Raw genomic sequence first — 19,189 nt, 5'->3', positions numbered from 1 at the left:
GCCCAGCCCAGGGTTCCAGGATTTGCAAGATAAACCCCCATTACTTCTGGCTGTAAAAACCAATGTGAATTGGGGCAACAGAAGAAACTGCCAGATTTTAGCTGCTTAAAGAGCCCCTATGGGCTTAGAATGTACACCAACATCACAGGAGCAACAAGAAGGGCGCCAATCGCATAGGGGAGGCAGGGGAGGTGACTGGAAGTAGGGTGAGGGATGAGCAGGCCTTCAGAAGCCAGGCAATGGCACTGTTCCCATTTTGAGCACCACCCCCAACATACAGAGTCACAAAGCAGTGAAGCAGGTTGCCTCAACCTACCAATTACCTAAGACTCTGCCCCTACACAATTCACAGGTACCTTTTCTACATAGGCCACACAACTAAGAGAGTAAAATCACTTCTGCCTAATACTTAGAAACAAACACAAGGAGGCCACCAAATTGAGGAGGCAAAGAAATATGACCCATATAAAAAGACAGAACAAAATTACAGAAAAAGAACTAAATGAAACATAGACAGCAAAGCTACCAGATGCAGAGTTCAAAATACTGGTGATCAGGATACTAACAGAACTCACTGAGTATCGCCACAAAATAAAGGAAGAAATGAAGGATACGATCAGTGAAATAAAGAAAAATATACAGAAAAACAAAAGCTAAGGGATGGAAGCTGGGATTCAAATCAATGATTTGGAACAAAAGAAAGAAATAAACTGAAACAGAAACGAGAAACAAGAATTCAAAAACATGAGGAGCGGCTTAGGAACCTCTGGGACAACTTTAAACATTCCAATATCTAAATCATAGGGGTACCAGAAGGAGAAGAGGAAGAGCAAGAGATTGAAAACTTCTTTGAAAAAATGGTGAAATAAAACTTCCCTAACTTGGCAAAGGAAATAGAGACAGTAGTCCAGGAAGCACAGAGAGTCCCAAACAAGTTGGATACAAAAAGGACCACACCAAGACACATCATACTTAAAATGTCAAAAGTTAAAGATAAAAGGAGGATCTTAAAAGCAGTAAGAAAAAGCAGAGAGTTGTCTACAAAGGAATTCCCATAAGACTCTCAGCTGATTTCTCAAAAGAAACTTTGCAGGGAAGAAGTGGCTGGCAAGAAGTATTCAAAGTGATGAAAGGCAAGGATCTACATCCAAAATTACTCTATCCAGCAAAGCTAACATTTAGAATGGAAGGGCAGATAAAGTGCTTTCCAGACAAGGTAAAGCTAAAGGAATTCATCATCACCAAGCCATTATTACATGACATGGTAAAGGGACTTATTTAAGAAAAAGAAGATTAAAAAAACTATGAACAGTAAAATGACAACAAACAAGTATCAACAACTGAATCTAAAAAACAAAAACAAAAACAAACTAAACAACTAAAACAGAAATAGAATCATAGGCATGGAAATCATTTGAAGGGTTATCAGCTGGGAAGGGGAAGGAAAGGGGAAGGGGAAAAATGGGGGAAAAGGTGCAGGGTTTAAGAAGCATAATTGGTAGTTAGAAAATAGACAGGAGAATGCTAAGAATAGTACAGGAAATGGAGAAGCCAAAGAACTTATATGCACAACTCACAGATATAAACTAAGGGTGGGACTGCTGGAGGGAAGGGGTGTACTAGGTGGAGGGGAGTAAAGGGGAAAAATTAGGACAAATGTATTAGTACAATCAATAAAACACACTTAAAAAGTTTAGTTTTAGTTTTAGCTTATACTTAATAGGCTTACTGATTAACGAATATAGAAAGCTGTTGTTCCAGGAACTGGAATGTATGATCAAACCGAACCTGACTTCAGGACACCCAAAAACAATTCAGGAGGACTGCAAGCGTATGATATCTGTGCCACTGTGCTCCAGGGAGGGAACGTCCACCAACCAGGACCCAGATAAAGAATCGCTGGGATGCTAGGACAATCATCAGACTGCAACTTTTTTTTTAAAGATTTTATTTATTTGTCTTTAGAGAGGAAGGGAAGGAGAGGAGGAGAGAAATATCAATGTATGGATGGTTCTCGTGAGTCCCCTGCTGGGCACTGGCCTACAACCCAGGCCTGTGCCCTGACTGGGAATTGAACTGCGATCATCTGGTTCGCAGGCCTGTGCTCAATCCACTGAGCTACACCAGCCAGGACGTCAGACTACAACTTTTATCTAACTAACCTTTCCCCCTTAATTCCAAACCCCTTACCTACCCTTTTTTTTCTCCTTAGAAAAAGGGCTGGCTTGGGATGTGATGTTAAGATGTTTTTTTAGGGTACATAACCCACCATTTTCTCAGATTGCCAGCATCTGAATAAAGTGTCTATAAAGATTCAATCCTTGTCTGTGCTTATTGGTTCTCATAGTGACAGGCAGCACAAACACTAACTTTTCTGGTTTCCAAACTATCAGTTCTAACCAATTTATTGAGCCTCCTGATTACATAGTTTACTTAGGAATCCTGAGTAATGTTTTGAGAGGTTCATGAAACTTTGATTAGCAATTGCCCATAGAAAATACTAATCATTCTGAAGCAAGAATATTAAATGCAAAATAATGATGTGACATTCTTTTTTTAAAATTAAACTTTAAAAAATATTTTATTTATTTATGCTTAGAGGGGAAGGGAAGGAGAGAGGGAGAGAAATATCAATGTATGGTTGCCTCTTGTGTGTCCTCTGCTGGGACCTGGCCTACAACCCAGGCATGTGCCCTGACTAGGAAATGAACCACGATACTTTGGTTCACAGGCCACCATTCAATCCACTGAGCTACACCAGCCAGGGCTGATGTAACATTCTTTAAAAAGAAGATTTTATTTACTTACTTTTAGAGAGAGGGGACAGGAAGGAGAAAGAGAGGGATAGAAACATCAATGTGTGGTTGCATCCCACACCGCCCCCCCGCCACTGGGGACCTGGCCCGCAACCCATGCATGTGCTCTGGACTAGGAATTGAACCAGAAATCCTTTGGTTTGCAGGCCCGCACTCAATCCACTGAGCTATACCAGCCAGGGCTGATGTAACATTCTTATGTTTGCTTTGTGCACATGAACAGATATGACATGCCTAACTTAAAGCACCTGCTGCAGGGTTTATAGACTTAAAGAGAAATAACAGAGGTCACATTAGCACTCAGACAATGTTTCTCTGGCCCAACCATAGTAGAGAATCTTCACTGCACATCTTGGGAATTTAGATGAGATGCTACAAGTCCTGCTACAAAAGTAGGTATCATACCCTAGAATTAAGGGCTATGTCCTCAGATCTAGAACAAAATGAAAACTGACCAGCCCTAACCAAGCTTGACAAAAGAACCAGCCTTGACAAAAGGAAGAGGATCTGCAAGTAATGTCACTCTCTTCCAGAACAAAAGTCAACACCTTTAGTTAGTTGAAGACAACAAAATCAATATTTCCTTAGATTAGAATTCCAATAGCACACAAAACAATAATTAGACATAGAATGAAGCAGGGATCTGACCTATAATCAAAGAAAAAAGTAATCAATGAAAAAAGTAATCAACAGAAATAGACTAAAAAATAATCCACTTGCTAAAATTAGCAGACAAGGACTTGTAAACAACTGTTATAAATGAGGTTAGTCCAGAAAAAGTTGAGCCATCATTACTATGAGAACAGTTTGTACATCAACAGTAACCTGGCAGCCAAGGAGAGGGGACTGCAATGTGCATGTGTGAACAATGACAACTTCACTGTACTAGTCAGTGGGGGTACTGGACGCCACTGAGGGACCATGGCAGTGGTGCACTGTGTGACCATGGCAGTCAAAGTGACTGTGTGAGCAGAGCAACGAATCTACATTAAGTTTCGCATTAAGTCTGAATGTTCCTCTGTGGAAACTATTTGGATGATTCAGAAGGCTGCAGTTATGGGCAACTGGTGATTAGCAGGCAGCTTCATCACATTGTGCTCACTCGTGCACCGTGCCTTATACAAAGTTTTTTTGGCAAAATATCAAATCACCCAGGTGACAATTGGTCAGCAAGTTGAACTCTGCATCTGATAGATTGCTGATCTCCATTTTGTTCAGTTCTTTTTCTGGAGTTTTGATCTATTCTCTCATTTGGGCCATTTTTGTTTATCTTTTTAGAAATTTTAAATTATATTTCATTGATTATGCTATTATAGTTGTTCCGTATTTTTCTCCTCTTTACTCCCCTCTGCCTTATACCCCCCTCCCAAAATGATTCCCCCACCTTAGTTCATGTCCATGGGTCTTACATAAAAAGTCTTTGGCCTCTCCATTTCCCATACTATTCTCAACCTCCCCCTGTCTATTTTGTCTACCATTTATGCTTCTTATTCCTTGTACCTGTCCACCCATTCCCCCCCCACCTACTACCCACTAATAACCTTCCATGTGATCTCTATTTCTGTGATTCTGTTCCTGTTCTAGTTATTTGCTTAGTTCGTTTTAGTTTTTGTTTTTAGGTTCAGTTGTTGATAGATGTCAGTTTGTTGTTATTTTACTGTTCTTAGTTTTGATCTTCTTTTTCTTACATAAGTCCCTTAAACATTTTATATAATAAGGGCTTGGTGATGATGAATTCCTTTAACTGACCTTTTCTGGGAAGCACTTTATCTGCCCTTCCATTCTAAATGGAAGCTTTGTTGGATAGAGTAATCTTGGATGTAGGTCCTTGCCTTTCATGACTTGGAATACTTCTTGCCAGCCCCTTCTGCCTGCAAAATTTCTCTCGAGAAATCAGCTGACAGTCTTATGGGAACTCCTTTGTAGGTAACTGTCTCCTTTTCTCTTGCTGCTTTTAAGATTCTTTCCTCATCTTTAATCTTGGCTAATGTAATTATGATGTGCCCTGGTGTGTGCCTCCTTCGGTCCAACTTCTTTGGGACTCTCTGAGCTTCCTGGACTTCCTGAAAGTCTTTTCTTTGTCAGATTACGGAACTTCTCCTGCCTTATTTTTTCCAAAGAAGTTTTCAATTTCTTGCTCTTCCTCTTCTCCTTCTGGCACCACTAGGATTCAGATATTGAAACGTTTAAAGTTGTCCCAGAGGTTCCTAAGCCTCTCCTCATGTTTTTGAATTCTTGTTTCTTCGTTCTGTTCTGGTTGAATGTTTCTTTCTTCCTTCTGCTCCAAACTATTGATTGGAGTCCTGGTTTCCTTCCCTTCACTCTTGGTTCCCTTTATTTCACTTTTCATAGCCTTCACTTTTTCTTCTATTTTGCAACAATACTCAACCATATCTGTAAGCGTCTTGATTACCAGTGTTTTGACCTGTGCATCTGATTGGTTGGCTAACTCCTCATTGCTTACTTGTATTTTTTCTGGAGCTTTGATCTGCTCTTTCATTTGGACCTTTTTTTTTTTTTTTTGGTCTCAGTATGCCTGTTATGTAGGAAAGGGCTGAGCCTTAGGTATTTGCCAGGGTGGGGCAACCCTGGTATCTGCATTGAGGTGCTGTATGTGGGGGAGGGGTCCAAGAGGGAACAGTGCTTCTTGCTCAGCTCTTAGCTGGCATTCAGTTACTTCCCACAAGCAAATTGGGCTCTTGTGGTGCTGATTCCCGGGTGGGTGGGTTTGTGTATGTTCTAGTACCCTGTATGTTCATTTGGTCTCTCCAACGAACTCTCTTGTGAGGCTAGGAGTTCCTGCTGCTGCCTCAACTCCCACAGGTTTTTTTCAGTCAGAGGTTTTGAGGCTTCCCCCCCTACCCCCCGGTACTGGAATTCTGGTTTGCGTGGTCTGTCTGGCTCCCCATTTGTTCTTCTAGGTTTATCCGCATGTTAATGTGGATCCCTGGTCCACCCACTGCCATCTTGTTGGGAGTCCTTTCCGCCTCTCCTACCAGTCTGGATAAATGTTTCTTCTTTAACTTCTTGGTTTTTGGACTGCCATACAGTTCAATTTTCTGGCAGTTATTGTTATATTTTGTTTTTAAATATGTTGTTGTCCCACTTTTGGTTGTCAGAGCAAGCAGTATCTACTTACACCTCTCTCTTGGCTGGAGGTCCTTTACATTTTTTTTGTTTCTTTCAATTTTTCTTGAGGTTAGTCTGTCTTACTAATTTTTTCCATTCTTGCTCTTCTTTTTAAAAAAAATTATTTGTATTACTGATTTTACATACTGATTTTTAGAGGGAAACAGAAACATCAAATAAGAGAAAATATTCTTCTTATTTATGTATTCCTTGGTTGCTTCTGGTATGTTCCCTGACAAAGATCTAACCCTCAACCCTCAACTTGATGTATCAGGACAATGCTCTAACCAACTGAGTTACCTCACTAGGGCCCATTATTGCTCTTGCTGTGATTTAGACTTTTATTATTGTGTTAAAATACTAACTATTGGATGAATCATCTGCTGCCACTCCTATTAACTCTCATGATTTTGTTTTTTGTCATCTGTTACTATATTTTGGTCTCACAGTTTTCTGTAGTGTTTATCTCTTCTGTGATTGAAATCGGCTTTGACAATTGCTTTTTTATAAGTGAAAATTTTAAAAATAAAATTTATCTTTCTAATTTCTGTTTTTTTAAAAATGTAGGTTCATCAGTATTCTTTATCTTCCATTATTCAAATATTGAAAGAATTTTGACTGTGAGCTATATTATGTCTATTTTTGTCCTCCCTTTCCTACTCTCTTGCTAACTAAAGGCTTTGTCTTTGTAGATCTAAGTTTTAAACTTCTAGACAACTTTGAGAATATAATCCAAGATGATATAGTCTAAAAAATGACTTTTTAACTTAGTTTTCAGTGTGGACAACAAATCAAGGAGTTAAGAGCACAGCATGAAGAAAACATTAAAAAATTAGCAGACCAATTTTTGCAGGAACAAAAGGTAAATTTAACACAATACTTATATCAAAATATGTTTTTGTTATAAATATTGTAATTAAGAAATTAAAATACATACTTTTGTCATAAAACATTGTATTTTAAGTATTCTAGCCGGCCTGATTTTAAAAATGACTTGCAAAGGCTTTATTGCTGAGAAAATTATATATTTGAAAAAACATAACGTTAACTATTAAAACTAATTTTAGCTAAATATCTTTTATCTGACTTTTAAAAATAACTTTTGCTCTTAATATGTCTCTCAGATTGTAAAGTGGAAAAGATTTTACTGAAAAATCAATTACTTCCTATTTTATGCTTTTGAGAATCAGAAAAATAATTGAGAAACTGTCTCTTTAATTATAAATCTCTGCTATTCTGTATTCCTATTTAAAACATAGAAATGAAACACTAGCCACTATTTTGATGTAAGTTTTTGGGAGTGTCAAGTTTTTTAATTGATTTATCTATTTTCACAGGATATACAGGGTCCGGTAGAAGTAACGCCTGCTTGAGTGTGGTTGGTAGCATAATAATATGGATGTAATAATTTATAGTTTTAGTTTGAACATTTTACCTGAAATGTTATGTGGTATGCTTGAGTATGATATTGTTGTTCCAGAATTATATGCTTTATGATTTTGTAATAAAAAGGGGTGTTATTTGTGCCAGACCCTGTATATTCCCAAAGGGTCTACGAAATGGAGGGAATTTGTCTAAAGATCACTAGTCATTGGACATTCATTTTTCTACACCTTGTAATCTTATCTAAGTAGCTGTGATTTGTAAGAAGTCTTGCAATTTAAAGTAAAGAGAGGTTACAGTGAAAAATCATAATCTTGTTCTCTGGTAGCATCTCCTCTGAAGGACTAGCAGTTAAGAAAATCAGGTTTTCATTCTTAACTGTTTCAGCATTTTACAGCATGATATCGAGAGAGTTGTTTTTTCTGTATTTCAATTTTTGAATCTATAAAATGGAATATCTGCTGCCTGTCTGCAGCCTACCTTGAAGAGATGTGGGTGTAGATTGCTGGAAGATGGCAGGCCTGAGTCAGCTAGTGGCATAGAGGCACTGAGAACAAGTGGAAGATATTATTGACACACTGGATAGCAGAGGAGCATAGCAGAATACAAAAGGAAGGGGAAGAGATGTTGCTGTTGCATTTGCACTGTTACAAGCCCATATAAATAAAGGGGTGAGTCTGCTCTCTTCTGTTCTTCCAAAAAGCAGTTGAGAGCTTTTCCCTTTTTCCAGTGTAGTTCTCTCTTTCTGCTCTGCTATACTGGGCTATTTTTATATTATTAATTAACATACTTTTCAGCAATTGCCTTTATCCTTCCCTAATTGAAACAGGCAGGGAGGAGGGAGATGCTTAGGGAACTCCTTTCTGGGGTAACCAGTCCTTAGCCTTCAGACAAACTGCCTAATTCTACTCTCTACCCCTTTATTCCCTGTTCTTCAACTGCTGTAACAAGTTGATTCTGTGAAATTTGAGTTTTTTCATAGGAACAAATCCAATGTAAGCTATATCAGACAAGTGTAAGTTGTAGTCAAGGATTTTTTTTTTTAAACCAAGTAATTTAGAAATTATTCTGGAGAAGGAGCAAACTAAATCCAGCCTGCTCTCTGTTTTCATACTATCTGTGGACAAAGAATGGTTATTACATTTTAAAAGTGGTTAAAAAATCAAAAGAATATTTTGTGATGGGAAAATTAAGAAATTTTCATTTTCGTGCCTATAATAAATAGATATAGTCTTTTCGAATATAGTCACATTCATTTGTTTACTGCTTTCATGCTACAAAGGAAGAGAAATTGTCGTAGACCAGTAGAGATTAAGGAGACCTGAGGACTTAAATGCAATGTAGTATCCTGGACTGTATCCTGGAATAGAAAAAGGACGTAGTGGAAAAAGTGGTGAAGTCAATAAAGTCTAGTTGATTAATAGTATACTAATGTTTGCTCTTTGGCTTTGCAGATGTGCCATGCTAGTATAAGATATTAGCATTAAGGGAAATTGAGTGAGAGTTCATTACTTTTTTGTGAAGTTAAAATTACTTCAGTTAAAAAAATAATTTTTAAAAAAATTATTAAAAAAAACAATTAGGGTACCCCTTTACCAAATCACCAGCATTATACTTAGAAAACCCTCTTATTTTTAAAGAATATTTAATATTGTCCATTCATATAAAGGTATAATCATTAATAACACATCAAAGGGGTAGCTCTGTTAACTAGTTAACTATGTTAAATGGAAAAGTATTTTTGAACAGCGGTTCACTGACTTTTAAGTTTTGTTTAATATTGTTTGTTTTTTCCACATCTACAAAGCAATAGAACACTATAAAAATAGCCTGTGATGTAAAATATACAGAGATCCAGAATAGCTGCTCAGGTTGTGCCTCACCACTTTTCTCACCCTGTCCTTCGTACTGACACATAGAAAAATTTCATTTTGTCATTTCACTCATCAACAGTTAAGCTCTGAGATTTGGCTATTCTTACCAAATTCCCAGAAAATATGGGAGCGAGAAAGACTGTGGTATGAATTCCTTCTCTACAATTTTCTAGCTTTGTAACCTTAGACAAGCTACTTAACTTCTTTAAGTCCCAGTTTTATTTTTCCTCACACTGTTTATCTCTGCTAGAGGATAAATCTGAAAGCAGTTTGTAAAGTATGAAGCACAGGACAAATGTTTGTTGTTGATTTTATCTGCCAGGTACACTGGAATTGTTAAAGCACCTTTTTTTCTTTTTAAAAGATTTTATTTACTTGTAGGGAGGTGGAAGGGAAGGAGAAAGGGAGAGAAACAGCTATGTGAAAAATATCAATCGATTGCCTCTTACAAGCCGCCTAACTTAGGACCTAGCCCACAACCCAGGCATGTGCCCTGGCATATGCCCTGGAATCAAACTGACAACGTTTTGGATATTTTGTCCCATGGGAAGATGCCCAGCCTGCTGAGCCACACCAATCAGGACACCTTTTTTCTTTTTATTGTGACAAATTTTTTAATTTGGCTCATGTAATTCTAGATTTCCTGTAGATTTTTAGTACTGTTTTTTATAACATTACTCAATGATTACATTGCATAGTGCTTTACCAGTGACAAACCATGTGTAAATGTGTTAAATATTAAGTATAAGGACCTATGTTGCAACCAAAGCATATCTGCTTGATTCTTTGTCTCTCTCAATTTTCCACTGAGGCAACTCAACCAAAACAAAAGAGAAAACTGGCCCACAAGTAGAATTAAGTCAGGTCTAAACATATTCCCACAGCACTCAGGATAATGTCCAACTGTAGACCTCTACAGTAACCTACAGTGCCCAGCAAGACTTTCTTCTTGCTGGACCACTCCCTTAGAATAGTCAAAGAGAATTACCTCTGTCTAATATTTTAGGCCATTTGCTGTAATAATTAGAGACTTTTAAAAGGTGTTGGTTATGCTTTGACTTCATATCAGGTATAAAAGCTGAACAGAAAATAACATATGCTATATCTCCAAGTGTTTGAAGTTTGGACCCATGGTATATGTTCCTGAAAATGAACTATTTGAGAACATTTATTTAATAGTTGTGTCAATTATTTAACATTTTGAACTGAAAAATATTTACTGTTACCAAATCTTTATTTAACAGCAAGAGGCCAACAATTTTGAATTAAAAGGTGGAAGTGAATTGGGTACAAACAATCATGCAGTACCTAAAAATGTTCCACAAGTACCTGAGAATGTTGCAGAAAAGAATGAAGAGCCCTCGAGCAATCATATTCAGCAAGGGAAAGGTATTACAGTTGTTTGGTTTTGTGTTAACAGCATGATGACTTTTCTCATTTTGAAGTGAACATCTCCAATCAACAAATATTGTTTGATTTTAGTTCAGTTATGATTAAATGTCTGTATTGTTTCAAATGTACATCCTTTGATAGAGAAAAAAACAGTAAGTTATTTTAGAGTTACAACTCTTGTCCAAAGTGAGATATAAAGATATTCAGTGAGTGTAGCTTATTGCTTTAGAAACTGATTGTTACCTTCCTTCAAAACAATTTCAATTTATGTAAGAAAAAATAAATAATTATATCTTGTTACTTGGGCAGAGCAAATCAAACCAGGTGGTGATGCAGGAATGCCTGGAATAGAGGAGAATGACCTTGCAAAAGTTGAAGACCTTCCAACTGGTAAGTAAAAGTTAGTAAAGTATTTAACTAATGTGATCTTACTATTTTTTATGTGACCTTTTTCTCTTTTTGAGTAACACTTGAGAAAAGTCACAGATATCTGTATGATTCATGTTTCTAGTTGATTAACTACCCATTAATTGCCAGGACTTTGTGGATATGATTTTTGTGAAAAATTTTGCTGAAGTGTATATAGTACTTGTTTTTGCCTTGATAACAGTCAACCATATTTGAACCTTTTTTTGACTCAGAGTTATTGTTCATGATACTTATGCTGTGTTAGAGCCATTTATGTTTACTGAAAGTATGTATGGCTTATTTCTTTCAGACTAAATGTTCCCAGATTGTCAAGTTGTTGGTGTGCTTTAGTACGACATAATAGGGAATTAGGCTTGTCCCTTTTCAGGACTTGGCTTGTTGTTCAGTTAATTACCCCATACTTTAAATAGTTTATTCACTATTTTTTCTTTTATGGTCACTTCTACTCACTATACATCTCCTTTTTCATTAATGTTTATTACTCCTCTATTTCCATTTGAAGTCTGCCACTGCTGCTTTCCTAATACCATCCAGTCTTTGTTTTCTTGCCATTTCTGTTTCTTGTCTATCATAGGTATCTCTCCCTGCTGACTCCAATTTATTATGTTAGAAAATCAGAAGTAATGACTTATCTGTGGTTATTCTTGGCTGTAAAAACAATCTCAGTGATTACTTCTGTGGTCACAGCTTATTGTATGTGACTGAAGTTGCTGAGTGTTTGAGGTCCAAATAAAGTTTAGTTTTTTCATGTGTATTCTTTTGTTATCTCCTTAAATTCTTTGATGCCTATCTTTTGGGTTCTAAGTCACAGTATAGTTCCCTAAAATGAAGGTAAGGACAAGAGCAATAACAAATGTTTAAAAATATGGAGTTAGAGGGAGCATAATTTGTTTGTAAGACAGTGAAGTTATCCAGGGACTCTTAATGTGTGGCCCTTGGACCCCTAGTATCAGCATTACCCAGGAACTTGATAGAAATGCAAATTCTTGGACTTCCAGCCAAGATGGAGGCATAGGTAGACACGTTGTGCCTCCTCGCACAACCAAAAGTGGGACAACAACATATTTAAAAACAAAATATAACAATAACTGCCAGAAAATTGAACTGTATGGCAGTCCAAAAGCCAAGAAGTTAAAGAAGAAACATTTATCCAGACTGGTAGGAGAGGCGGAAAGGACTCCCAACAAGATGGCAGTGGGTGGACCAGGGATCCACATTAACATGCGGATAAACCTAGAAGAACAAATGGGGAGCCAGACAGACCACGCAAACCAGAATTCCAGTACCGGGGGGTAGGGGGGGAAGCCTCAAAACCTCTGACTGAAAAAAACCTGTGGGAGTTGAGGCAGCAGCAGGAACTCCTAGCCTCACAAGAGAGTTCGTTGGAGAGACCAAATGAACATACAGGGTACTAGAACATACACAAACCCACCCACCGGGAATCAGCACCACAAGAGCCCAATTTGCTTGTGGGAAGTAACTGAATGCCAGCTAAGAGCTGAGCAAGAAGCACTGTTCCCTCTTGGACCCCTCCCCCACATACAGCACCTCAATGCAGATACCAGGGTTGCCCCACCCTGGCAAATACCTAAGGCTCAGCCCTTTCCTACATAACAGGCATACTGAGACCAAAAAAAAAAAAAAAAGGTCCAAATGAAAGAGCAGATCAAAGCTCCAGAAAAAATACAAGTAAGCAATGAGGAGTTAGCCAACCAATCAGATGCACAGGTCAAAACACTGGTAATCAAGATGCTTACAGATATGGTTGAGTATTGTTGCAAAATAGAAGAAAAAGTGAAGGCTATGAAAAGTGAAATAAAGGGAACCAAGAGTGAAGGGAAGGAAACCAGGACTCCAATCAATAGTTTGGAGCAGAAGGAAGAAAGAAACATTCAACCAGAACAGAACGAAGAAACAAGAATTCAAAAACATGAGGAGAGGCTTAGGAACCTCTGGGACAACTTTAAACGTTTCAATATCTGAATCCTAGTGGTGCCAGAAGGAGAAGAGGAAGAGCAAGAAATTGAAAACTTCTTTGGAAAAAATAAGGCAGGAGAAGTTCCGTAATCTGACAAAGAAAAGACTTTCAGGAAGTCCAGGAAGCTCAGAGAGTCCCAAAGAAGTTGGACCGAAGGAGGCACACACCAGGGCACATCATAATTACATTAGCCAAGATTAAAGATGAGGAAAGAATCTTAAAAGCAGCAAGAGAAAAGGAGACAGTTACCTACAAAGGAGTTCCCATAAGACTGTCAGCTGATTTCTCGAGAGAAATTTTGCAGGCAGAAGGGGCTGGCAAGAAGTATTCCAAGTCATGAAAGGCAAGGACCTACATCCAAGATTACTCTATCCAACAAAGCTTCCATTTAGAATGGAAGGGCAGATAAAGTGCTTCCCAGAAAAGGTCAGTTAAAGGAATTCATCATCACCAAGCCCTTATTATATAAAATGTTTAAGGGACTTATGTAAGAAAAAGAAGATCAAAACTAAGAACAGTAAAATAACAACAAACTGACATCTATCAACAACTGAACCTAAAAACAAAAACTAAAACGAACTAAGCAAATAACTAGAACAGGAACAGAATCACAGAAATAGAGATCACATGGAAGGTTATTAGTGGGTAGTAGGTGGGGGGAGAATGGGTGGACAGGTACAAGGAATAAGAAGCATAAATGGTAGACAAAATAGACAGGGGGAGGTTGAGAATAGTATGGGAAATGGAGAGGCCAAAGACTTTTTATGTAAGACCCATGGACATGAACTAAGGTGGGGGAATCATTTTGGGAGGGGGGTATAAGGCAGAGGGGAGTAAAGAGGAGAAAAATATGGGACAAATGTAATAGCACAATCAATAAAATATATTTAAAAAATTGTAAGGACTGTGAATGTCTGCTGTACAGTAGTCAAAGGATAAAAAAGATGGTTCATGCAAGAAGAAACAAATAGTTAACATATAGAAAAATTTTAGCCTTGGCTGGTGTGGCTCAGTGGACTAGTGCCAGCCTGCAAACCAAAAAGTCACTGGTTCGAGTCCCAGTCAGGGTACATACATGGGTTGCAGGCCAGGTCCCTAGTTGGGGGTGGTGTGAGAAGCCATATCTCTCACACATTGATGTTTCTATCCCTCTGTTCCTCCCTCCTCTCTCTCTAAAAATAAAATACACACAATCTTTAAAAAATTGTTTTAACTTTCACTATTAAAATGCAAATTAAATTTCCTACACATATTTATGGCATTACATTATTCCTATACTCACAAAAATAAGTTAGAGTTATAAAAGCCCATGTTCATGGGGCTACAGGGAAACATTTATATTATAAATTAATGCCATCATGTTAGAAAGCCATTGTTCACATATGTGTACTGAGCAATAAAAGCAATAAAACAGTCTACCTCAGGAATTCTATTTTTGAGAATATACACCATTGAAATAATATAAGAGGGAAAAATCCTTTTTACATAAAGAGTTTTATAGCTGATAGTTATAACAGTGAGAAAAGGATAACTACTCTAATGGTTCAGCAACTGGGAGAGATGAAACAAGCTTTGGTACATTAACAGGCTGAAATAATGTATTGCCTCTAAATATGTTAAACCTTTAATCCTATAGGTATATGGAAAACTACTGAATACTGTTAGGTCTAAATACATATATGTAAGTAGATGCATATTGATAACCTACAAGAGTAAGAAAACAGAAATGGATAAATTATACTTTAAAATATGGTGAATCTTTCTAATTTTTGGTGTGTAGACCTAAAAATACCTTTTACTCTAAAATCGATTAAAGATGAAATAAAGGTTTCTAAAGAGTGATTGCTAAAGTGAAATAAGCCAGTCAGAAAAAGACAAATACCATATGATCTCACTTACACATGGAATCCAATGAACAATATAAAGTGAGGAACAGAATAGAAACAGAGGCATGGACACATGGGACAGACTGACAACTATCACAGGGGAGAGAGATGGGGAGGACTGGATGAAAGAAGGTGAAGGGATTAGCAAAAAAGCATATATGCATAACCCACAGACAACACTGTGGTGATGGCTAGATGGAAGGGGAAGCACGGCCTGGGAGGAGGGGGGCAAAAGAGTAATGGGGCCAAATGTGGACATCTGCAATATCGTCAACAAGAAAAATAAAGAAAAATAAACATTTAAAAAAAGAGTGGCTGCTAGAAAAGCCCCTAAGAGATTCCCCAACCTCATCACCAACTAAGTGTAGCAGTGTAAACAAGGAGCCTGAAGTAAACAGCAGGAGAAGCAGCTGGCACTCAGTCCTCAGCTATTCTGAGGACACCTCCCAGTACTGTCTCCATCTTCTGGATGTCTCTCTACAAGAATCATGGACACTTAATATCCTTTCAGTCTTTGTCACATCTAATTCAGTAAAACCAAGCAAGATTTTCTCTCACAGGACCAGACACAACATGCCTTGTAAGAGGAATGTTCATAGTGTTAAACATACCAAAATAAAAGAGAAAGACTTCAAGAGAAAGACAATAGAAAACCAATTTAAAAGACCTAAGAAAACAACAACAACAACAACAAAAAGAGACACAAGCCAGAAATGAAAAAAATGAATTGTCTAAAATTGGACAGATATTTCAGATTCATAAATATTTGTTGACTGTAGCACCTTACCTCTCATATTCTAATCTCTTCACAAGATAAGTACTGTTCTTCCTGTAGTCCTGGAGCTGGTCTTCTTGTCGAAGAAACTCCTGACGAAGCTCAGCAAGTTGCTCTAGGCACACAAAGAATCAAAAGAACAGAATTTATTCAAAGTGAGAAGTTGTGGGATTTTAAAAAATTATATATATTTCTCAATTTTTTACTCAGTTAAATTATGTAATTAGCATCCCATTTAATTGCCTTTTATAACATGTGCATGGGCAAATAAATTTATTTTTAAAACAAGATAGTCTTAGTAGTTTTCACATCAATCAGAAATATTAAAATATTACACATTTTTCACATTATCTAGACACGTAAGCTGTAAAAACAGTACAAAAAAACTCTACCTACCTCTTTAAAACTATCTGCTCTATAAAAGTAGGTGGAAAAATAATATTTTTTTGATATGTTTGCTATGGGTATATAATTCAAGGTTTCTTTTTCATTTTAAATCCCATTTGACTCCCAACTTAGGTGCTAATCACTTTACATCTCATTTCTAGTTCTGCTACTGATGCTAGGTCCACATATACAAAAATTCCATTTCAAAGCTCATAATTTCTGGACAAGGGCTGAAAGTTTTAGTTATAATGAATGATATGAAATTTTGAACTGGAAAGTAAATTAAAAGCTGGGCAAGATGTTCTTTTGTGAACATTTATCCATAATCAGTGGGCCTACATCTTCTAGAGCCACTCTCTCTTCATCTGATCCTACAAATAAAACAAATTCAGCCAGAGAAGGTAAGTATCATTTTCTTAGATAATTAAAAAATTATGTAACAGCCTTCGCAGTTAAGCAAAAGCAGTAGTTAAGAAAGTCTTAATTTTTACAAATGAGGACAGAGACATATTCTCTATAAGCAACATCTGTTAAGGCTAAAATATAATGTCTACCCAGAAGTACCAATATTATGGGTAAAATAAAACATCTACCTTTCATGAAGGCTTACAGATTTTTTAGTCTTATTACTTTAAAGGGACTCCAAAACTACTTGGGATATAAGTTTTTAAAAAGCAGATGTAAACATATATTTACATATAAGTATATAGGCATATAGAATATTAAAGATATATACATATTTGATATAAATATTAAATGTATTACATAAATATAAAATGCATATTGAATATATTATAAAGTAAATATATAAACATATAATTACACAGAAATATAAGGTAAAAAATATCAGCAATTATGTTTAGTGGTGGAAATCTGAGCAATTTTTTTCTCTTTCTAGATTTTATTGTGAAATCCTAACTGTGGCAATGACAACAAATAAAAACTTTGAAGTCAGATGAATATTAGCTGAGGCATATAAGAAAAAAGTTTAACAATACACATAATAATAGCTACTGTATAATATAATAATCAGGTATGAAAAAGAAATGATTCACATAAAATGCTTGTATTTAATAACTGTTTACATATTCAAACCACATTTTTTGTTTATTTAAATGTTTTTTTCATTGAGATAAAACACTGTATAAGTTTAAGGTACACAACATGTTGATTTGATTCACTTACTGTGAAATGATTACCATTGTAGCATTACCTAACACCTCCATCATCTCTTATAAGAACCATTTATTTTGGGGGGTAAGAACATTTAAGATCTACTCTCTTAGCAATTTTCACGTACATAAAAAGTACTGTCAACTATAATCAGCATACTGTATGTTAGATTCCCAAAACTTACTCATCTTATAATTGAGAGCTTGTACACTTAACCAATCTGAGGCCAGGTATCCCTGAATAACACATTCAGCTTGTGTTATGTCTGGCCCCATGTCTTAAAACACAGAGGGCTAGAGGTAGCAGAAACTTTGGCCTCAGCTATGGGTGTTGAGTCTACAGAGACAATGAGACCCAGCAGCAAGCAGTAACAAAAAGCCTTATAGCTTACAGAGTCAGCCAGTTTAAAGAATCTGTGGTCAGGCAGAAAAGGTTCTAGAACTAAAAAGTTAATGCAATGTAACAACTTAGGTATATGAGTATATATATCTGAGGCTTTAGAATGATTTCAAGATTTAGGATGGTTTCTCTGCCTCTCCACAAAGCTTCTAACAATATTTGAATTCCTTTATCAGGAAATAAAGGTTTCATTTCTAAATGGAGATAAAAGGCTTAAAATACTACTGACAAAGAAAAATAAAACATCATTATAAGTGAGTTCCAGTCCATGTAAAGTAACAGATTCTTTTCCATTTGAACAAAGGTAAGGATTATAAAGCAGAAAACTAATTTAGTGTTTTCAGTGGCAAAAACAAAGGCTTGAAAAGAGAAAGTAAACAGAAGAGAAAGCAAAACTAAAGACAAAAATCTCCTATATAACAATTTTACTTTCAACTGATTGCCACTCCATCTTTCCCCCCAAAGACACTCTGAGTTTCGTGTGGCTACCCCAGGGCATCACAGCAGGATTCCCGGAGAAAGTAAGTTAGCATGAGATTAGGTCTATGACTGCTTGTGCAGGAGGTTCAGACAGTAATACCAGGGTATGTTATAGAGAAACATGGCAATACTCCCTCAACTTAACTTCAAAAACTGGGGATATAGTTAAAAGGGGTGGCCTAGGATCAGCTTTTCAAGCAAAAAAAGTTTACTTCTGGAATATTTTGATTTCAAATTTGTTTCAGTAATAAGCATAAAAATAAGGTGAGTTATTCAAAATAAATTGGCATATACTAGAATATTAATTTATCAGGAATTAAAAATCAACTCCTATTCCTTTCATTTCCATGGGAATATTAACTATTATAAAGATTTTTAAGGGCTTTAGTGTGTATTAATTCTATTATATCTCATATTAATTTCAATGAAACTAGTCAAATCTGGGTTTTATAGTCAACTTATCAAGAACTTTGTTTCAGTACAAATAGTTGCCACAGAGCAAAGTCACATTAATAAAACCAAAAGTTGTAGAGTTGTGAGTTCAAACAAAGCCTTTTTCTCTGCTGAGTATCATAAAATTTCAAAACATCTCAAGATCTACTTCAACACATATGGTACAATAAAGATTTTTACTCAGTTACATAGGCCATCATTTTCTTTGACATATACTAGCAGAAGCCACAAGATTTCTTATTCAACTGACATACTAAAATGTAATACAAAATATACTTTGATAACAAACAGAATCATTTGTAAACACTGCAAGCTGGAGGCAGCACTGACGGTGTGGCATCTTCTGTAGCATCTTAATGCACTCCTGTGCGTCAAAAAGAGCAGAATGTGGACACAAATGCAACAAAAAGTGTGACCACCCAGGGAGCAAATTTCTAATAGAAAAGCAAAGCTGTTCTAAATCACAGATAGTAAAAATATAGTGATTCCTATTTTTGGATTACAACACACAAGTGACACTTCCTAATAGTTTTGCTAGATGAAAGCAAAACTTCACTAAATTACAAAGTCATCTAGGGCTGGCTTCTCCAAGAGGATGATAAAAATAAATTATCCAGTTCTATCTAAAGAGATTC

At 36.5% G+C, this 19,189-nt stretch overlaps 1 protein-coding gene across 1 annotated transcript in view; it reads right to left on the bottom strand.

Moving 5' to 3' along the window:
• Positions 1 to 19,189, bottom strand: part of GOLM2 (golgi membrane protein 2) — a 110,151-nt gene that overhangs the window by 49,591 nt on the left and 41,371 nt on the right. The window contains exon 3 of the mRNA XM_037054427.1: positions 15,675 to 15,777. Within this exon, the coding sequence (XP_036910322.1) occupies positions 15,675 to 15,777 (103 nt within the window). The remainder of the gene's footprint in view (positions 1 to 15,674; positions 15,778 to 19,189) is intronic.

Source organism: Sturnira hondurensis, unplaced genomic scaffold (genome assembly GCF_014824575.4).
Source record: "Sturnira hondurensis isolate 20B ecotype Veracruz unplaced genomic scaffold, ASM1482457v3 Scaffold0008196, whole genome shotgun sequence".
Lineage (NCBI taxonomy): Eukaryota > Metazoa > Chordata > Mammalia > Chiroptera > Phyllostomidae > Sturnira > Sturnira hondurensis.
Note: the sequence above shows the minus strand (reverse complement) of the source record. Positions and strands in the feature narration are given on the sequence as shown.